The sequence below is a fragment of the Fringilla coelebs genome (genome assembly GCF_963513975.1).
Source record: "Fringilla coelebs genome assembly, chromosome: 30".
NCBI lineage: Eukaryota > Metazoa > Chordata > Aves > Passeriformes > Fringillidae > Fringilla > Fringilla coelebs.
Window position 1 is genome coordinate 1298199 of NC_140056.1, and position 16366 is coordinate 1314564.

At 62.5% G+C, this 16366-nt stretch overlaps 1 protein-coding gene across 2 annotated transcripts in view; it reads right to left on the reverse strand.

Moving 5' to 3' along the window:
• Window positions 1-15540, reverse strand: part of ANKRD52 (ankyrin repeat domain 52) — a 47413-nt gene extending 31873 nt beyond the window's left edge. Inside the window, exons 1-10 of one of the 2 annotated variants that reach the window (XM_084223536.1) lie at window positions 15453-15540; window positions 13187-13270; window positions 12292-12370; window positions 11014-11084; window positions 9377-9577; window positions 8053-8140; window positions 7073-7185; window positions 4994-5206; window positions 3568-3646; window positions 2045-2159 (exon numbers count right to left, since the gene is read on the reverse strand). In XM_084223536.1, the coding sequence (XP_084079662.1) occupies window positions 2045-2159; window positions 3568-3646; window positions 4994-5206; window positions 7073-7185; window positions 8053-8140; window positions 9377-9577; window positions 11014-11084; window positions 12292-12370; window positions 13187-13270; window positions 15453-15479 (1070 nt within the window). In that variant the 5' untranslated portion in view covers window positions 15480-15540. Of the gene's footprint in view, window positions 1-2044; window positions 2160-3567; window positions 3647-4993; window positions 5207-7042; window positions 7186-8052; window positions 8141-9376; window positions 9578-11013; window positions 11085-12291; window positions 12371-13186; window positions 13271-15452 lie in introns of both variants that reach the window. The other variant, XM_084223535.1, reaches the window with a different exon arrangement.
• Between the last annotated feature and the right edge of the window lie 826 nt (window positions 15541-16366).

Sequence of the window (16366 nt, forward strand, 5' to 3'; positions counted from 1 at the left end):
CTCCCAGGATCCTCCCAGAACATTCTGGAAACCCTCCCAGGATCCTCCCAGAACATTCTGGAAACCCTCCCAGGATCCTCCCAGAACATTCTGGAAACACTTCCAGAACCCAGAACCTTCTGGAAACCCCCCCAGGATCCTCCCAGAACACCCCTAGAACCCTTCCAGAACCCAGAACATTCTAGAAACTCTCCCAGGACCTTTCCAGAACATTCTGGAAACCCTCCCAGGACCCTCCCAGAACACCCCTAGAACCCTTCCAGGACCCAGAACATTCTGGAAACCCTCCTAGGACCCATTAGGAACCCTTCCAGGACCCAGAACACTCCAGAACCCTTCCAGGACCCTCCCAGAACACTTTGGGAACGCTTCCAGGACCCAGAACATTCTGGAAACCCTTCTAGGATCCTCCCAGAACCTTCTGGAAACCCTCCCAGGACCCTCCCAGGATCCTTTAGGAACCCTTCCAGGCCCCAGAACATTCTGGAAACCCTCCCAGGCCCCTCACAGGACCCTTTAGGAACCCTTCCAGGACCCAGAACATTCTGGAAACCCTCCCAGGACCCTCCCAGGATCCTTTAGGAACCCTTCCAGGACGCAGCAGGAGCCCAGAACACCTCAGAACCCTTCCAGGACCCACCCAGAACATTCTGGAAACCCTCCCAGGCCCCACCGAGGATCCTTTAGGAACCCTTCCAAGACCCAGAACCTTCTGGAAACCCTCCCAGGACCTCCCAGAACATTCTGGAAACCCTTCCAGAACCCAGAACCTTCTGGAAACCCTCCCAGGATCCTCCCAGAACCTTCTGGAAACCCTCCCAGGACCCTCCCAGGACCCTTTACGAACCCTTCCAGGACCCAGAACATTCTGGAAACCCTTCCAGGACCCCAAAGGAATCCCCCAGAACATTCTGGAAACCCTTCCAGGACCCACCCAGGATCTTTTAGGAACCCTTCCAGGACCCAGAACATTCTGGAAACCCTCCCAGGACTCTCCCAGAACATTCTGGAAACCCTTTCAGGACCCAGCAGGAGCCCAGAACACCCCAGAACCCTTCCAGGACCCACCCAGGATCCTTTAGGAACCCTTCCAGGACCCAGAGCATTCTGGAAACCCTTCCAGGACCCTCCCAGGACCCTTTACGAACCCTTCCAGGACCGAGAACATTCTGGAAACCCTTCCAGGACCCCAAAGGAATCCCCCAGAACATTCTGGAAACCCTTCCAGGACCCAGAACATTCTGGAAACTGTTCCAGGACCCTCCCAAAACACCCCTAAAACCCTCCCAGGATCTTTTAGGAACCCTTCCAGGACCCAGAACATTCTGGAAACCCTTCCAGGACCCACCCAGGATCTTTTAGGAACCCTTCCAGGACCCAGAACATTCTGGAAACCCTCCCAGGACTCTCCCAGAACATTCTGGAAACCCTTTCAGGACCCAGCAGGAGCCCAGAACACCCCAGAACCCTTCCAGGACCCACCCAGGATCCTTTAGGAACCCTTCCAGGACCCAGAGCATTCTGGAAACCCTTCCAGGACCCTCCCAGGACCCTTTACGAACCCTTCCAGGACCGAGAACATTCTGGAAACCCTTCCAGGACCCCAAAGGAATCCCCCAGAACATTCTGGAAACCCTTCCAGGACCCAGAACATTCTGGAAACTGTTCCAGAACCCTCCCAAAACACCCCTAAAACCCTCCCAGGATCTTTTAGGAACCCTTCCAGGACCCAGAACATTCTGGAAACCCTCCCAGGCCCCTCCCAGGATCCTTTAGGAACCCTTCCAGGACCCAGAACATTCTGGAAACCCTCCCAGGACCCACCCAGGATCTTTTAGGAACCCTTCCAGGAGCTAAGAACATTCTGGAAACCCTTCCAGGATCCTCCCAGGATCCTTTAGGAACCCTTCCAGGCCCCAGAACGTTCTGAAAACCCTCCCAGGCCCCTCCCAGGATTGTTTAGGAACCCTTCCAGGCCCCAGAACATTCCGGAAACCCTCTCAGGCGCCGCGGAAGGTTCCGGAAGGGCGGGGGCGGGGCTCACCTGGCAGTGTCAGCACCATTGGTCATTAACGTACTAATTAGCAGCTCGTGGCCGTATCTAGCAGCGACGTGCAGGGGGGTGTTGCCGTACTTGTCAGCGCAGTCGATCTCGCTGCCTGCGGGGGAGAGGCTCCGCTCTGTTCCAGAACCTTCTGCGGGCTGGAAGGCCGGGATTCCCCCGGGGATTCCCACCCCGGGAGAGGATCCGGGCTCTGAAATCCTGGAATTCCCATTCCAGATCCAAAATTCCAGAATTCCCAACCCAAAAACAGATCCAGGCTCTGAAATCCTGGAATTCCCACCCCAGATCCAAAATTCCTGGAATTTTCACCCCAGATCCAACAATCCTGGAATTCCCATCCCAGATCCAACAATCCTGGAATTCCCACCCCAGGGACAGATCCAGGCTCTGAAATCCTGGAATTCCCACCCCAGATCCAACAATCCTGGAATTCCCATCCCAGATCCAACAATCCTGGAATTCCCATCCCAGATCCAAAATCCTGGAATTCCCACCCCAAGAACAGATCTGGGCTCTGAAATTCTGGAATTCCCACCCCAGATCCAACAATCTTGGAATTCCCACCAGGGACAGATCCAACAATCCTGGAATTCCCATCCCAGACCCAACAATCCCGGAATTCCCACCCCAAGAACAGATCCAGGCTCTGAAATCCTGGAATTCCCATCCCAGATCCAACAATCCTGGAATTCCCACCCAATACCCAAAATTCCAGAATTTCCAAACCGGGCACAGATCCAGGCTCTGAAATCCCAGAATTCCCACCCCAGATCCAAAATCCTCAAATTCCCACCCCAGAGAAGGTTCCAGGCTCCAAAATCCCAGAATTTCCAAACCAGGGACAGATCCAGGTTCTGACATCCCAGAATTCCCATCCCAGAGAAAATTCCAGGCTCTGAAATCCTGGAATTTCCAAACCAGGGACAGCCCCAGATCCAAAATCCCAAAATTCCCACCCCAAGAACAGATCCAGGCTCCAAAATCCTGGAATTCCCACCTCGGGGACACCCCCAAACCCAAAATCCTGGAATTCCCACCCTGGGGACGGCCCCAGATCCAAAATCCTGGAATTCTGGGAGGATGTAAGAGAAATATTGGGAAAAATATTGGAATATTGAAGGATCTGATGGGAATATTTGGGATAAATATTGGAATATTGAAGGATCTCATGGGAATATTTGGGATAAATATTGGAATGTTGAAGGATCTGATGGAAATATTTGGGATAAATATTGGAATGTTGAAGGATCTGATGGGAATATTTGGGATAAATATTGGAATGTTGAAGGATCTGATGGGAATATTTGGGATAAATATCGGAATGTTGAAGGATCTGATGGGAATATTCCAATTTTGTGACAGGAATATTGGGAAAAATACCACAATATCCCCCCTGGGGGTTTTGGGAGATGACTTGGGAAGGTCTGAACCCCCTGGCTGAGCCCCCAGAAGGTTCTGGAAGCTCCAGGAACATTTGGGATGGGGCAGGAAGAGCCACTGACCGTTCTGGATGAGGATCTGCGAGCGCGTGAAGCGTCCGTGGATCGCCGCCATGTGCAGGGGGCTCTTCCCTTCCTTGCTCTGCAGGGACCCCCAGGAGGGGCTCAGACACACCCCAAAACCACCCCAAAAACCCAAAACCACCCCAAAAACCCAACATCCCTAGGTGGGTCTCAGCCACGCCCCAACACCTTCCCCGACCCCAACCCCAAGGATGCCTCACCAGTAACCCAACACTTTCCCCATCCCTCCAACCCCAAAATCTTGAGGTTCCCTCACCTGTAACCACACCCCAACACCTCCCTGATCCCAACCCGAGTTCCCTCACCTGTAACCCCATCCCAAGACCTCCCTGACCCCAAACCCCGAGTTCCCTCACCTGTGACCCCAACCCCAAACCCAAGTTCCCTCACCTGTGACCCCACCCCAAGATCCCCCAACCCCAACCCCAAGTTCCCTCACCTGTAACCCCCCCCACCCCCTCCCCGACCCCAACCCCGAGTTCCCTCACCTGTGACCCCCACCCCGAGTTCCCTCACCTGTAACCCCCCCCACCCCCTCCCCAACCCCAAGTTCCCTCACCTGTGACCCCAACCCCAAACCCTGAGTTCCCTCACCTGTAACCCCAACCCCAACCCCGAGTTCCCTCACCTGTAACCCCAACCCCAAGTTCCCTCACCTGTGACCCCAACCCCGAGTTCCCTCACCTGTGACCCCAACCCCAACCCCAAGTTCCCTCACCTGTAACCCCAACCCCGAGTTCCCTCACCTGTGCCGGCACCCCTCCCCGAGTTCCCTCACCTGTAACCCCACCCCCAGTTCCCTCACCTGTGACCCCCACCCCGAGTTCCCTCACCTGTAACCCCACCCCTCCCCGAGTTCCCTCACCTGTGACCCCAACCCCGAGTTCCCTCACCTGTAACCCCACCCCAACCCCGAGTTCCCTCACCTGTAACCCCAACCCCAAGTTCCCTCACCTGTGACCCCAACCCCAAGTTCCCTCACCTGTAACCCCAACCCCGAGTTCCCTCACCTGTAACCCCACCCCAAACCCCGAGTTCCCTCACCTGTAACCCCAACCCCGAGTCCCCTCACCTGTAACCCCAAACCCAAGTTCCCTCACCTGTAACCCCAACCCCAAGTTCCCTCACCTGTGACCCCACCCCAAGATCCCGCAACCCCAAGTTCCCTCACCTGTGACCCCACCCCAACACCCTCCCTGACCCCAACCCCAAGTTCCCTCACCTGTGACCCCACCCCAAGATCCCGCAACCCCAAGTTCCCTCACCTGTGACCCCACCCCAACACCCTCCCTGACCCCAATCCCGAGTTCCCTCACCTGGAACCCCACCCCAACCCCGAGTCCCCTCACCTGTAACCCCACCCCACCCCCAGTTCCCCCACCTGCCCCCTCCCCGCGGTGCCCACCTGGAAGTTGACGTCGGCGCCGTTGTTGACGAGGATCTCGAGGCACAGGGCGCCGTTGGTGGAGACGGCGGCGAAGTGCAGGGGGGTGAAGCCCTTCTCGTTGGGCTGGTTGACGTTGGCCCCCACGTTGACCAGCTCGTTGGCCACCGCGTCCTGGCCCATGTAGCAGGCGATGTGCAGCGCCGTGTTCCCGAAGGAGTTGGGCTCGTCGATCTGCGGGACAGCAGGGCTCAGGGGGTCTGGGGGGTCAGGGGGATGTGGGGGCTGTGGGGGCTGGGGGGTCAACAGGGGCTCAGGGGGTCTGGGGGGTCAGGGGGATGTGGGGGCTCTGGGGGCTATGGGGGGTCAGGGGGATGTGGGGGCTGTGGGGGCTATGGGGTCAACAGGGGCTGCGGGACACTGGGGGCTCAGGGGGTCAACGGGGGCTCAGGGGGATGTGGGGACTGTGGGGTCAACGGGGGATCTGGGGGCTGTGGGGTCAACAGGGGCTGCGGGACACTGGGGGCTCAGGGGGTCAACGGGGTCTGTGGGAGTTTTGGGCTCATCGATCTGCAGGACAGCGCGGGCTCAGGGGGTCTGGGGGTCAGCGGGGGCTGTGGGGGCTGGGGGGTCAACGGGGGCTGTGGGGGCTCTGGGGTCAACAGGGGCTCAGGGGGCTCTGGGAGCTCTGGGGTCAACAGGGGCTGTGGGGTCAACAGGGGCTCAGGGGGCTCAGGGGCTCTGGGGGTCAACAGGGGCTGTGGGGGCTCAGGGGGTCTGTGGGTCAGTGGGGGCTCTGGGGGCTCTGGGGGCTGTGGGGTCAACAGGGGCTGCGGGACACCGGGGGCTCAGGGGGTCTGTGGGGTCAACGGGAGCTGTGGGGTCAACAGGGCCTCAGAGGGCTCTGGGGTCAACAGGGGCTCTGGGGGCTGTGGGGTCCATGGGGTCTGTGATGTCCATAGGGGCTGTGGGGGCTGTGGGGTCAAGAGGGGCTGTGGGGTCTGGGGGATCAACAGGGGCTCAGGGGGCTCTGGGGGCTCTGGGGTCAACAGGGTCTGTGGGGGCTGCGGGGTCAACAGGGGCTCTGGGGGCTCTGGGGTCTATGGGGTCTGTGGGGTCAATGGAGTCTGTGGGAGTTTTGGGCTCATCGATCTGCGGGACACCGGGGGCTCAGGGGGTCTGGGGGGTCAACGGGGGCTGTGGGGGCTCTGGGGGCTATGGGGTCTGTGATGTCCATGGGGGCTGTGGGGTCAAGAGGGGCTGTGGGGTCTGTGGGATCCATGGGATCTCTAGGCTCCGTGGGGTCCATGGGATCCATGGGGGCTGTGGGGTCCATGGGGTCTCTGGGGTTTGGGGGGTTTGGGGGTTCCAGATGGGGAAAGGTGGATGAGGAGAACCCAAAGTTTCTGTCACCACCCAAGGCTCCTGTCACCACCCAGGGGGAAGGAATTTGGCTCCTCGATCTCAGGGAGCAACAAAACCCAGAGGATTTGGGATTTAGGAGGGAAAAAGGCGGCTGAGAACCACCAGGGCTCCTGTCCTTGCTCAGGGGGAAGAAGTTTGGCTCCTCGATCTCAGAAACCAACAAAACCCAAAGGATTTGGGATTTAGGAGGGAAAAAGGCAGCTGAGAACCACCAGGGCTCAAGGGGAAGGAATTTGGATCTGCAGAAGTGATGAAGTCCAAAGGATTTGGGATTTGGGACTTTGAGAAGCACCAAGGTTTCTGCCACCCCTTGAAGGTCCTGTCCCCACCTGTCCCAGCCCTGTCCCCATGTGTGCAGCCCCTGTCCCCACTGTCCCAGCCCTGTCCCCACGTGTCCCAGCCCTGTCCCACCTGTCCCAGCCCTGTCCCCATGTGTCCCAGCCCTGTCCCCACCTGTGCAGCTCCTGTCCCCATGTGTGCAGCCCCTGTCCCCACCTGTCCCAGCCCTGTCCCCACTGTCCCAACCCTGTCCCCACTGTCCCAGCCCTGTCCCCACCTGTCCCAGCCCCTGTCCCCATGTGTGCAGCCCCTGTCCCCACTGTCCCAGCCCTGTCCCCACCTGTCCCACCCTGGGCTGGCTCTCACCTCCACGCCCAGCCTCAGCAGGTGCCGCACCACCTCGATCTGGCCGCTGGCGGCCGCCGTGTGCAGCAGCGTGTAACCCTTCCTGTCCTTGCACATGACATCGGCCCCGCGCGCCACCAGCAGCTTCAGCACCTCCAGGTGACCTGCGGGGACAGCCGTGACAGCCGGGACACCGGGGACACCGGGGACAATGGGGACAACGGGGACAACGGGGAGATGGGGACACCAGGGAGATGGGGACACTGAGGACACCGGGGACAACGGGGAGATGGGGGACACCGGGGAGACAGGGGGACACTAAGGACATGGGGGACACCAGGGATATGGGGACACTGGGGACAGTGGGGACACTGGGGACACCAGGGAGATGGGGACACTGGGGAGATGGGGGACATTGAGGAGATGGAGACACCAGGAAGATGGGGGACAATGGGGACACTGGGGACACAGGGAATACCGGGGATACCAGGGAGACTGGGGACAATGGGGACACCAGGGAGATGGGGGACACTGAGGACATGGGGGACACCAGAGACACTGGGGACACCAGGGAGATGGGGGACACTGGGGACACCGGGGACACTGGGAACAATGGGGACACTGGGGAGATGGGGGACACTGGGGAGGTGAGGACATCAGGGACAACGGGGACACCAGGGAGATGGGGACATGGGGGACACTGGGGAGATGGGGACAATGGGGACACTGGGAGGGGAATCCTTGTGACATTGGGTGGAGAGGAGGAACAGAAGAGATGGAGAAAAGAGGAGAGATGGAAAGGAGGGAGAGATGGAGAAGAGGAAAGGGGAAGATGGATGAAAAACAGAAAATGGAAAAAAAAATGGGAGAGAGGGAGAGGAAGAGTGGGAAATGTGGAGAGAAGGGAGAGATGGAGAAGAAGAATGGCAGAGATGGATGAAAGAAACGTGAGAGATGGGGAAGGGATGGCAGAGAGGGAGAAGGGGCTGGGAGAGCAGGAGAGGGAGGTGGGAGCAGCAGGGAGCCCCTACCCAGGAAGGCCGCCCAGTGCAGGGGCTGTCTGTCCTTCTTGTCACACGTGCTGGGGCTGGCACCTTTGTTGAGCAGCAGGTTCACCATCTGTGGGGTGTGGGGACAGCGTGAGTGGGGCCACCATGATGGCCCTGCCACCCCAAGGTCCCTGCTGCCCACCCCAATGTCCCTGCCACCCCAATGTCCCTGTCCATGCTCACCCCAATGCCCCTGCTGCCCACCCCGATGGCCCTGCCACCCCAATGTCCCTGTCCTCACCCCAATGTCCTTGCCACCCCAATGTCCCTGTCCATGCTCACCCCAATGCCCCTGATGCCCACCCCGATGGCCCTGCCACCCCAATGTCCCTGTCCTCACCCTGATGGCCCTGCCACCCTAATGTCCCTGTCCATGCTCACCCCAATGTCCCTGCTGCCCACCCTGATGTCCCCGGTCACTCTGACATCCAGGGCCACCGCAATGTCCGTGACCACCCTGTCCATGCTGACCCCAATGTCTCTGGCCACTCTGACGTCTGGGGCCACCCCAATGTCCATGCCCACCCTGTCCATGCTCACCCCAATGTCCCTGGTCACTCTGACATCCAGGGCCACCCCTATCCCTGCCCATCCCTGTCTCTGCCCACCCCTGTCCCTGCTGCCCATCCCTGTCCCTGCCACCCTGGCATCCCTGTCCACCCCATCCCTGCTGGCCCCTGTCCCTGCCCATCCCTGTCCCTGTCCACTCCTGTCCCTGCTGCCCACCCCTGTCCCTGCTGCCCACCCCTGTCCCTGCCCACCCCTGTCCCTGCTGCCCACCCCTGTCCCTGCTGCCCATCCCTGTCCCTGCCCACCCCTGTCCCTGCCCATCCCTGTCCCTGCTGCCCATCCCTGTCCCTCCCCACCCCTGTCCCTGCCCACCCCTGTATCCCTGTCCACCCCATCCCTACTGTCCCCTGTCCCTGCTGTCCCCTGTCCCTGCCCACCCCGATGTCCCTCCTGCCCATCCCTGTCCCTGCCCACCCTGGCATCCCTGTCCACCCCATCCCTGCCCATCCCTGTCCCTGCTGCCCATCCCTGTCCCTCCCCACCCCTGTCCCTGCCCATCCCTGTCCCTGCTGCCCATCCCTGTCCCTCCCCACCCCTGTCCCTGCCCATCCCTGTCCCTGCCCATCCCTGCCCCTGCCCACCCCTGTCCCTGCCCACCCCTGTCCCTGCCCACCCGATGTCCCTGCTGCCCACCCTGAACCCTGCCCATCCCTGTCCCTGCCCACCCCGATGTCCCTCCCGTCCCCTCCCGTCCCCTCCCTCCCCCTCCCGCTGCCCTCCGGTATCCCGGGCGCACCTCCAGGTGCCCGCTGTGCACGGCGTGGTGCAGCGCCGTGCGCCCGGTGCGGTCGGCCACGTTGACGGTGCTGAGCAGCGGCAGCAGCGCCTCCACGCACTTGGTGGCCCGGTTGGCGGCGGCCACGTGCAGCGGCGTCTGCCAGTGCTTGTCGCGGGCGTTGGCATCGGCCGAGTGCTTGAGGAGCAGCTGGAGCGCTTTCTGCGGGGCGGGGAGAGGCTGCAGACCCCAGCGCCGGGAGCCCGGAGCGGGCAGCCCCGATCCCAGCGGGATTCACCCCTCGGGGACTCCCCAATGTGGGATTTACCCTGGGGGATTCACCCCTGGGGGATTCACCCCTCGGGGACTCCCTGCTGTGGGATTTACCCTGGGGGATTCACCCCTCGGGGACTCCCGCTGTGGGATTCACCCTGGGGGGACTCCCCACTGTGGGATTTACCCCTGTGGGATTCACCCCTGGGGACTCCCCTCTGTGGGATTTACCCCTGTGGGATTTACCCCTGTGGGATTCACCCCTGGGGGACTCCCCTCTCTGGGATTCACCCTGTGGGATTCACCCCTGGGGACTCCCTGCTGTGGGATTCACCCCTGGGGGACTCCCCTCTCTGGGATTCACCCTGTGGGATTCACCCCTGGGGGACTCCCTGCTGTGGGATTCACCCTGTGGGATTCATCCCTGGGGGACTCCCCACATGGGATTTACCCCTGGGGGATTCACCCCTGGGGGACTCCCTGCTGTGGGATTTACCCTGGGGGATTCACCCCTGGGGACTCCCCGCTGTGGGATTCACCCCTGGGGACTCCCCACGTGGGATTTACCCCTGTGGGATTCACCCCTGTGGGATTCACCCCTGGGGGATTCACCCCTGGGGGACTCCCTGCTGTGGGATTTACCCCTGGGGGATTCACCCCTGGGGGACTCCCCTCTGTGGGACTCCCCGCTGTGGGATTTACCCCTGGGGGATTTACCCCTGTGGGATTTACCCCTGGGGGATTTCCCATTATGGGATTTCCCTGCTGTGGGATTTCCCTCTGTTTGATTTCCCATTATGAGATTTCCCGCTGTGGGATTTCCCTCTGTGGGATTTACCCCTGTGGGACTCCCCGCTGTGGGATTTCCCATTATGGAATTTCCCCCTGTAGGATTCCCCGCTCTGGGATTCCCTCTGAGGGATTTCCCATTATGGGATTTCCCTCTGTAGGATTCCCCCCTGTAGGATTTCCCCCTGTGGGATTCCCCCCTGCGGGATTCCCTGCTGTGAGATTTCCCTCTGTGGGATTCCCCCCAGTGGGATTTCCCTGCTGTGGGATTTCCCATTATGGGATTTCCCCCTGTGGGATTTCCCTTTTCGAGATTCCCCCCTGTGGGATTCCCCCCTTGGGATTTCCCTCTGTGGGATTCCCTGCTGTGGGATTTCCCTGCTGTGGGATTTTCCATTATGGGATTTCCCTGCTATGGGATTCACCCTGTGGGATTCCCCCCTGTGGAATTACCCCCAAGGGAAGGAGCCGGTTGCGTCTCTGTCTACCCCAAAACCCCCGAACTTTCTGCATTCCCCAAACCCCAGAGGGAAGAAAGAGCAGCAGAAATTCCCTTTTTTCCCCCTTTCCCAGGAATTCCTGCCCTCAGCACCCACCTCGTGGCGCGAGGCCGCGGCGCGGTGCAGCGGCGTCAGCCACACCGTGTCCTTGGCGTTCACGTTAGCACCTGTGGGGGACACAGCCGCCACCTCAGCACCCCAAAAAACCCCACAGCTGCCTCCCCCTGCTGCCAGGAACCCCCAAATCCCAAATCCCCCACCGGGTTCTGCAGCTGGAGAGGAATTTGTGCTGAATTTTTTGTTGGGGGATTTTCTGCAATTCCCAAATCCCAACAGGGGCTTCCTGCACCCCAAAATATCCTCAAAAAATCAATGAGGACACCCTGAATCCAAAAAAGGTCCCCAAAACATAACAGGGACACTCTGCACCCCAAAAAGGTCCCCAAAACATAACAGGGACACTCTGCACCCCAAAGGGGACCCCAAAACCCAATGGGGACACCCTGAATCCCAAAAGCATCCCCAAATCCCAACAGGGACACTTTGCACCCCAAAAGTATCCCCAAAAAATCAATGGGGACACCCTGAATCCCAAAAGCATCCCCAAAACATAACAGGGACACTCTGCACCCCAAAAAGGCCCCAAAACCCAACAGGGACACTCTGCACCCCAAAAGAATCCCCAAAAAATCAATGGGGACACCCTGAATCCCAAAAGAATCCCCAAAACATAACAGGGACACCTTGAACCCCAAAAGCATCCCCAAATCCCAACAGGGACACTCTGCACCCCAAAGGTACCCCCAAATCCCAAAGGGATCCCCAAAATGGGATCTCTGGGATCAAGTGACTGAGCATCCCCCACCTCCAGCACCCCACAGATTTTAGAAAATTTTTCAGATCCCCACAGATTTTAGAGGATTTTCCAGATCCCCACAGATTTTAGGAGATTTTCTCTGGGATCCACAGATTTTAGGGGATTTTTCATATCCCCAGAGATTTTAGGGGATTTTCTTTGGGATCAAGTGACTGAACATCCCCAACCTCCAGCACCCCACAGATTTTAGGGGATTTTCTAAATCCCCACAGATTTTAGGGGATTTTCCAGATCCCCACAGATTTTAGAGGATTTTCTAGATCCCCACAGACTTTAGGGGATTTTCCAGCACCCCACAGGTTTTAGGGGATTTTTTGGGGGGGATCAAGCAGCTGAGCACCCCTCACCTCCTCCAGCACCCCACATCTCCCTCCTGGGAGGGAGGTGATCCTTTCAGGGTCACCATTCCCCAATCCCGCCCTGGCTGCCCCCCCCAGGTTTTGGGGGGTGATTTTGGGGTGATTTTGGGTGATTTTGGGGTCCCCCCTGGCCCTCACCTGACAGGATGAGCAGCTCAAGGATTGCAACGTCTCCGATGTAGGCAGCAGCGTGGAGAGGGGTCCGGCGTTCCTGGTCCTGGGGGGGAACATCCCTGAGCTGGGAGGGACTGGGATGGACTGGGATGGGGCTGGGAGGGACTGGGATGGGGCTGGGAGGGACTGGGTGGGACTGGGAAAGAATGAGGATGGGATGGGGATGGGGATGGGGATGGGATGGGATGGGATGGGATGGGATGGGATTGATGGGATGGGTGGGATGGGGATGGGGATGAGATGGGATGGGATTTGTGGGATTTGTGGGATGGGCATGGGAGGGCCTGGGGAGCCATGAGCGAGGGCAGGCAGGGTCAGGGCGGCAGCAGGAGGAGCAGGGGCAGGAGCAGGAGCAGGAGCAGCAGGAGCAGGGGCAGGAGCAGGAGCAGCAGGAGCAGGGGCAGGAGCAGGAGCAGGAGCAGCAGCAGGAGCAGGAGCAGGGGCAGGAGCAGGAGCAGGGGCAGGAGCAGGGCAGGAGCAGGAGCAGGGGCAGGAGCAGGGGCAGGAGCAGGAGCAGGGGCAGGAGCAGGAGCAGGAGCAGGAGCAGCAGCAGGGGCAGGGGCAGGGGCAGGAGCAGGGGCAGGAGCAGGAGCAGCAGCAGGGGCAGGGGCAGGGGCAGGAGCAGGGGCAGGAGCAGGAGCAGGGGCAGGAGCAGCAGCAGGAGCAGGAGCAGCAGCAGGAGCAGGGGCAGGAGCAGGGGCAGGAGCAGGGAAGGAGCAGGAGCAGGGGCAGGAGCAGGAGCAGGGAAGGATCAGGAGCAGGGGCAGGAGCAGGGGCAGGGGCAGGAGCAGGAGCAGGGAAGGATCAGGAGCAGCAGGAGCAGCAGCAGCAGCAGGAGCAGCCCCAGCAGAGCCCTCACCAGCACATTGATGTTCTCCTTCTGATTGAGCAGCGACCGAACCTCCTCCACATCCCGGTTGAAGATGGCTTGGACCAGAGGGGGCTGCAGGGACAGCAGAGGGGACAGTGACACACCTGGGGACCAGGGGACAGTGACACTGCTGGGATGGGGGGTGACAGTGATGGGGACACAGGGAGAGGGGACAGTGACACAGCTGGGATGGGGGTGACACTGATGGGGACCAGGGGACAGTGACACACCTGGGATGTTGGTGGCACTGCTAGGGACACAGGGAGAGGGGACAGTGACACAGCTGGGACGGGCATGACACTGATGGGGACCAGGGGACAGTGACACACCTGGGATGGGGGTAGCACTGCTGGGGACCAGGGGACAGTGACACACCTGGGATGGGGGTGGCACTGCTAGGGACACAGGGAGAGGGGACAGTGACACAGCTGGGATGGGGGTGACACTGATGGGGACACAGCTGGAATGGCTGTGACAGTGAAAAGGACACAGGGAGTGGTGACAGTGACACAGCTGGGACTGGAGTGACACTGCTGGAGACACAGCTGGAATGAAGGGTGACAGTGCTGGGTACACAGCTGGAATGAGGGGTGACAGTGATGGGACACAATGAAGGGTGACAATGACAGCAGACACAGCTGGAATAGGTGGTGACAGTCATGGGGGACACAACTGGAACGGGGCTCTCCCATTCCCGATCCCGGGGTCCCGTTCCCGGGGCTCCGCCGTTCCCAGGCCGGGGGGGTGTCCCAGGACCGGGATCCCCCCTCGATGCCCCACGGTGCCCGGGCCAGGGGGTCCCATTCCCGTTCCCGGGGCTCTCCTGGGGCAGGATCCCCCGGTGACCCTTCACATTCTCGGCTCGGGGGTCCCATTCCCGGGGCTCTCCCGGTCCCGGCTTGGGGTTCCCAGCCCCGGGATTCTCCCGTTCCAGGGTTGGGGGTCCCAGCCCCGGGGTTCTCCCATTCCCGGGGCTCTCCCGTTCCTGGCCCGTGGGTTCCATCCCCGGGCTTCTCCCGTTCCCGGCCCGGGATATCTCATCCCGGGGGCTCTGCCGTTCCCGGTTCCGGGGCTCCCACTCCCGGGACAGGCTCCTCTTTGCTGCTTCACCTCCCCGGGCCAGAGAACCTCTCGGTTCTCCCGTTCCCGGTTCCGAGGCTCCCATCCCCGGCGCTCTCCCGTTCCCCATCCAGCGCTCCCATCCCCGGCGCTCTCCCGTTCCCGGTTCCCAAGTTCCCATCCCCGGCGCTCTCCCGTTCCCGGTTTCGAGGCTCCCATCCCCGGCGCTCTCCCGTTCCCGGTTCCCAAGCTCCCATCCCCGGCGCTCTCCCGTTCCCGGTTCCCAAGCTCCCATCCTCGGTGCTCTCCCGTTCCCGGTTCCGGGGGTCCCATCCCCGGCGCTCTCCCGTTCCCGGGGCTCCCATTCCCGGCGCTCTCCCGTTCCCGGGGCTTCCATCCCCGGCGCTCTCCCGTTCCCGGGGCTCCCATCCCCGGCGCTCTCCCGTTCCCGGTTCCGAGGCTCCATCCCCGGCGCTCTCCCGTTCCCGGTTCCGAGGCTCCCATCCCCGGCGCTCTCCCCTTCCCGGTTCCGAGGCTCCCATCCCCGGGGCTCTCCCGTTCCCGGTTCCGAGGCTCCCATCCCCGGCGCTCTCCCGTTCCCCATCCAGCGTTCCCATCCCCGGCGCTCTCCCGTTCCCCATCCAGCGTTCCCATCCCCGGCGCTCTCCCGTTCCCCATCCAGCGTTCCCATCCCCGGCGCTCTCCCGTTCCCGTTCCCGGGGCTCCCATCCCTGGCGCTCTCCCGTTCCCGGTTCCGAGGCTCCCATTCCCGGGAATCTCCCGTTCCCCATCCAGCGCTCCCATCCCCGGCGCTCTCCCGTTCCCGGGGCTCCCATCCCCGGCGCTCTCCCGTTCCCGGGGCTCCCATCCCCGGTGCTCTCCCGTTCCCGTTCCCGGGGCTCCCATCCCCGGCGCTCTCCCGTTCCCGGCCCGGCCCGCGCTGGGCCCGGCGGGCACGGGCGGAGCGGCTGCAAACGGCGACCCCGGCCCGTCCCGGGGCTGCGGCGGGGCCGGGAGCGGCGGGGAGGGCTCGGCGGAGCGGGGCCCGCGGCCTGGGGCGGCGCCGGGCCGGGCCCGGTGGCGGAGCCGCGCTAGGCCGCACATCCCCGGGCTGCCGTAGCGGCGCGGCCCGGCCCAGGCGCGGCAGCGGCGGCGGGCGGGAGCGGCCGCGGGGAGGACGGGGCGGCGGCCGTACCTGGTCCGTGATGCTGAGAACCCCCATGTCGGGGCCGCCCTCAGCGCCCAGCTCCCGGCATCGGGTCCGGCCGCGGCGGCTCCGCTCGGGCGGCTGCGGGGCGGGGATGGAGCGCCGGGGATGCGCCGCCCACCGGCCCCGAGCGGCGGCGGCGGCGGCGGCGGCGGCGGGGGCGGCCCCGGGGCAGCGGCAGCGCCCGGGGGGACGCGGCAGGAGCGGCCCGGGGCGCTCCGGGCAGCGGCTGTCCCGGCCCGAAGGGCGGCAGGGCGGTGGGAGAGGGGCCGGGGGTCGGCGGTCCGGGGTGTGCCCGGTGGGAATCGCATCCACGAGGGGTGTCGGTGGTACCGGGGGTACCGGGGGAACCGGGGGTCGCTGCTCCGGGGTGTGCCCGGTGGGAATGACATCCCCGAGGGGTGTCGGTGGTCCCGGGGGTCGCCGGTCCGGGGTGTGCCCGGTGGGAATGACATCCCCGAGGGGTCGTCGGTGGTACCGGGGATACCGGGGGAACCGGGGGTCGCTGCTCCGGGGTGTGCCCGGTGGGAATCGCATCCACGAGGGGTGTCGGTGGTCCCGGGGGAACCGGGGGTCGCCGGTCCGGGGTGTGCCCGGCGGGAATCGCACCCACGAGGGGTGGTCGGGGGTCTCGGGCCTCCCGGGAGCCCCTGCTCGGATCCGCCCCGGGATGTCCTCGGTGGGAAGCGCATCCCCGAGGGGTGGTCGGTGGTCCCGGGGGTCCGGGGGCTACCGGGGGGTCGCTGTTCCGGTGTGTGCCCGGTGGGAATCGCATTCCCGAGGGGTGGTCGGTGGTCCCGGGGGTTGCGGCTCTGACCCGCTCGGGGATGGGCCCGGTGGGAATCGCATCCACGAGGGATGTCGGTAATCCCGGGGGTCCCGGGACAGCGGCTCCCCCGGCC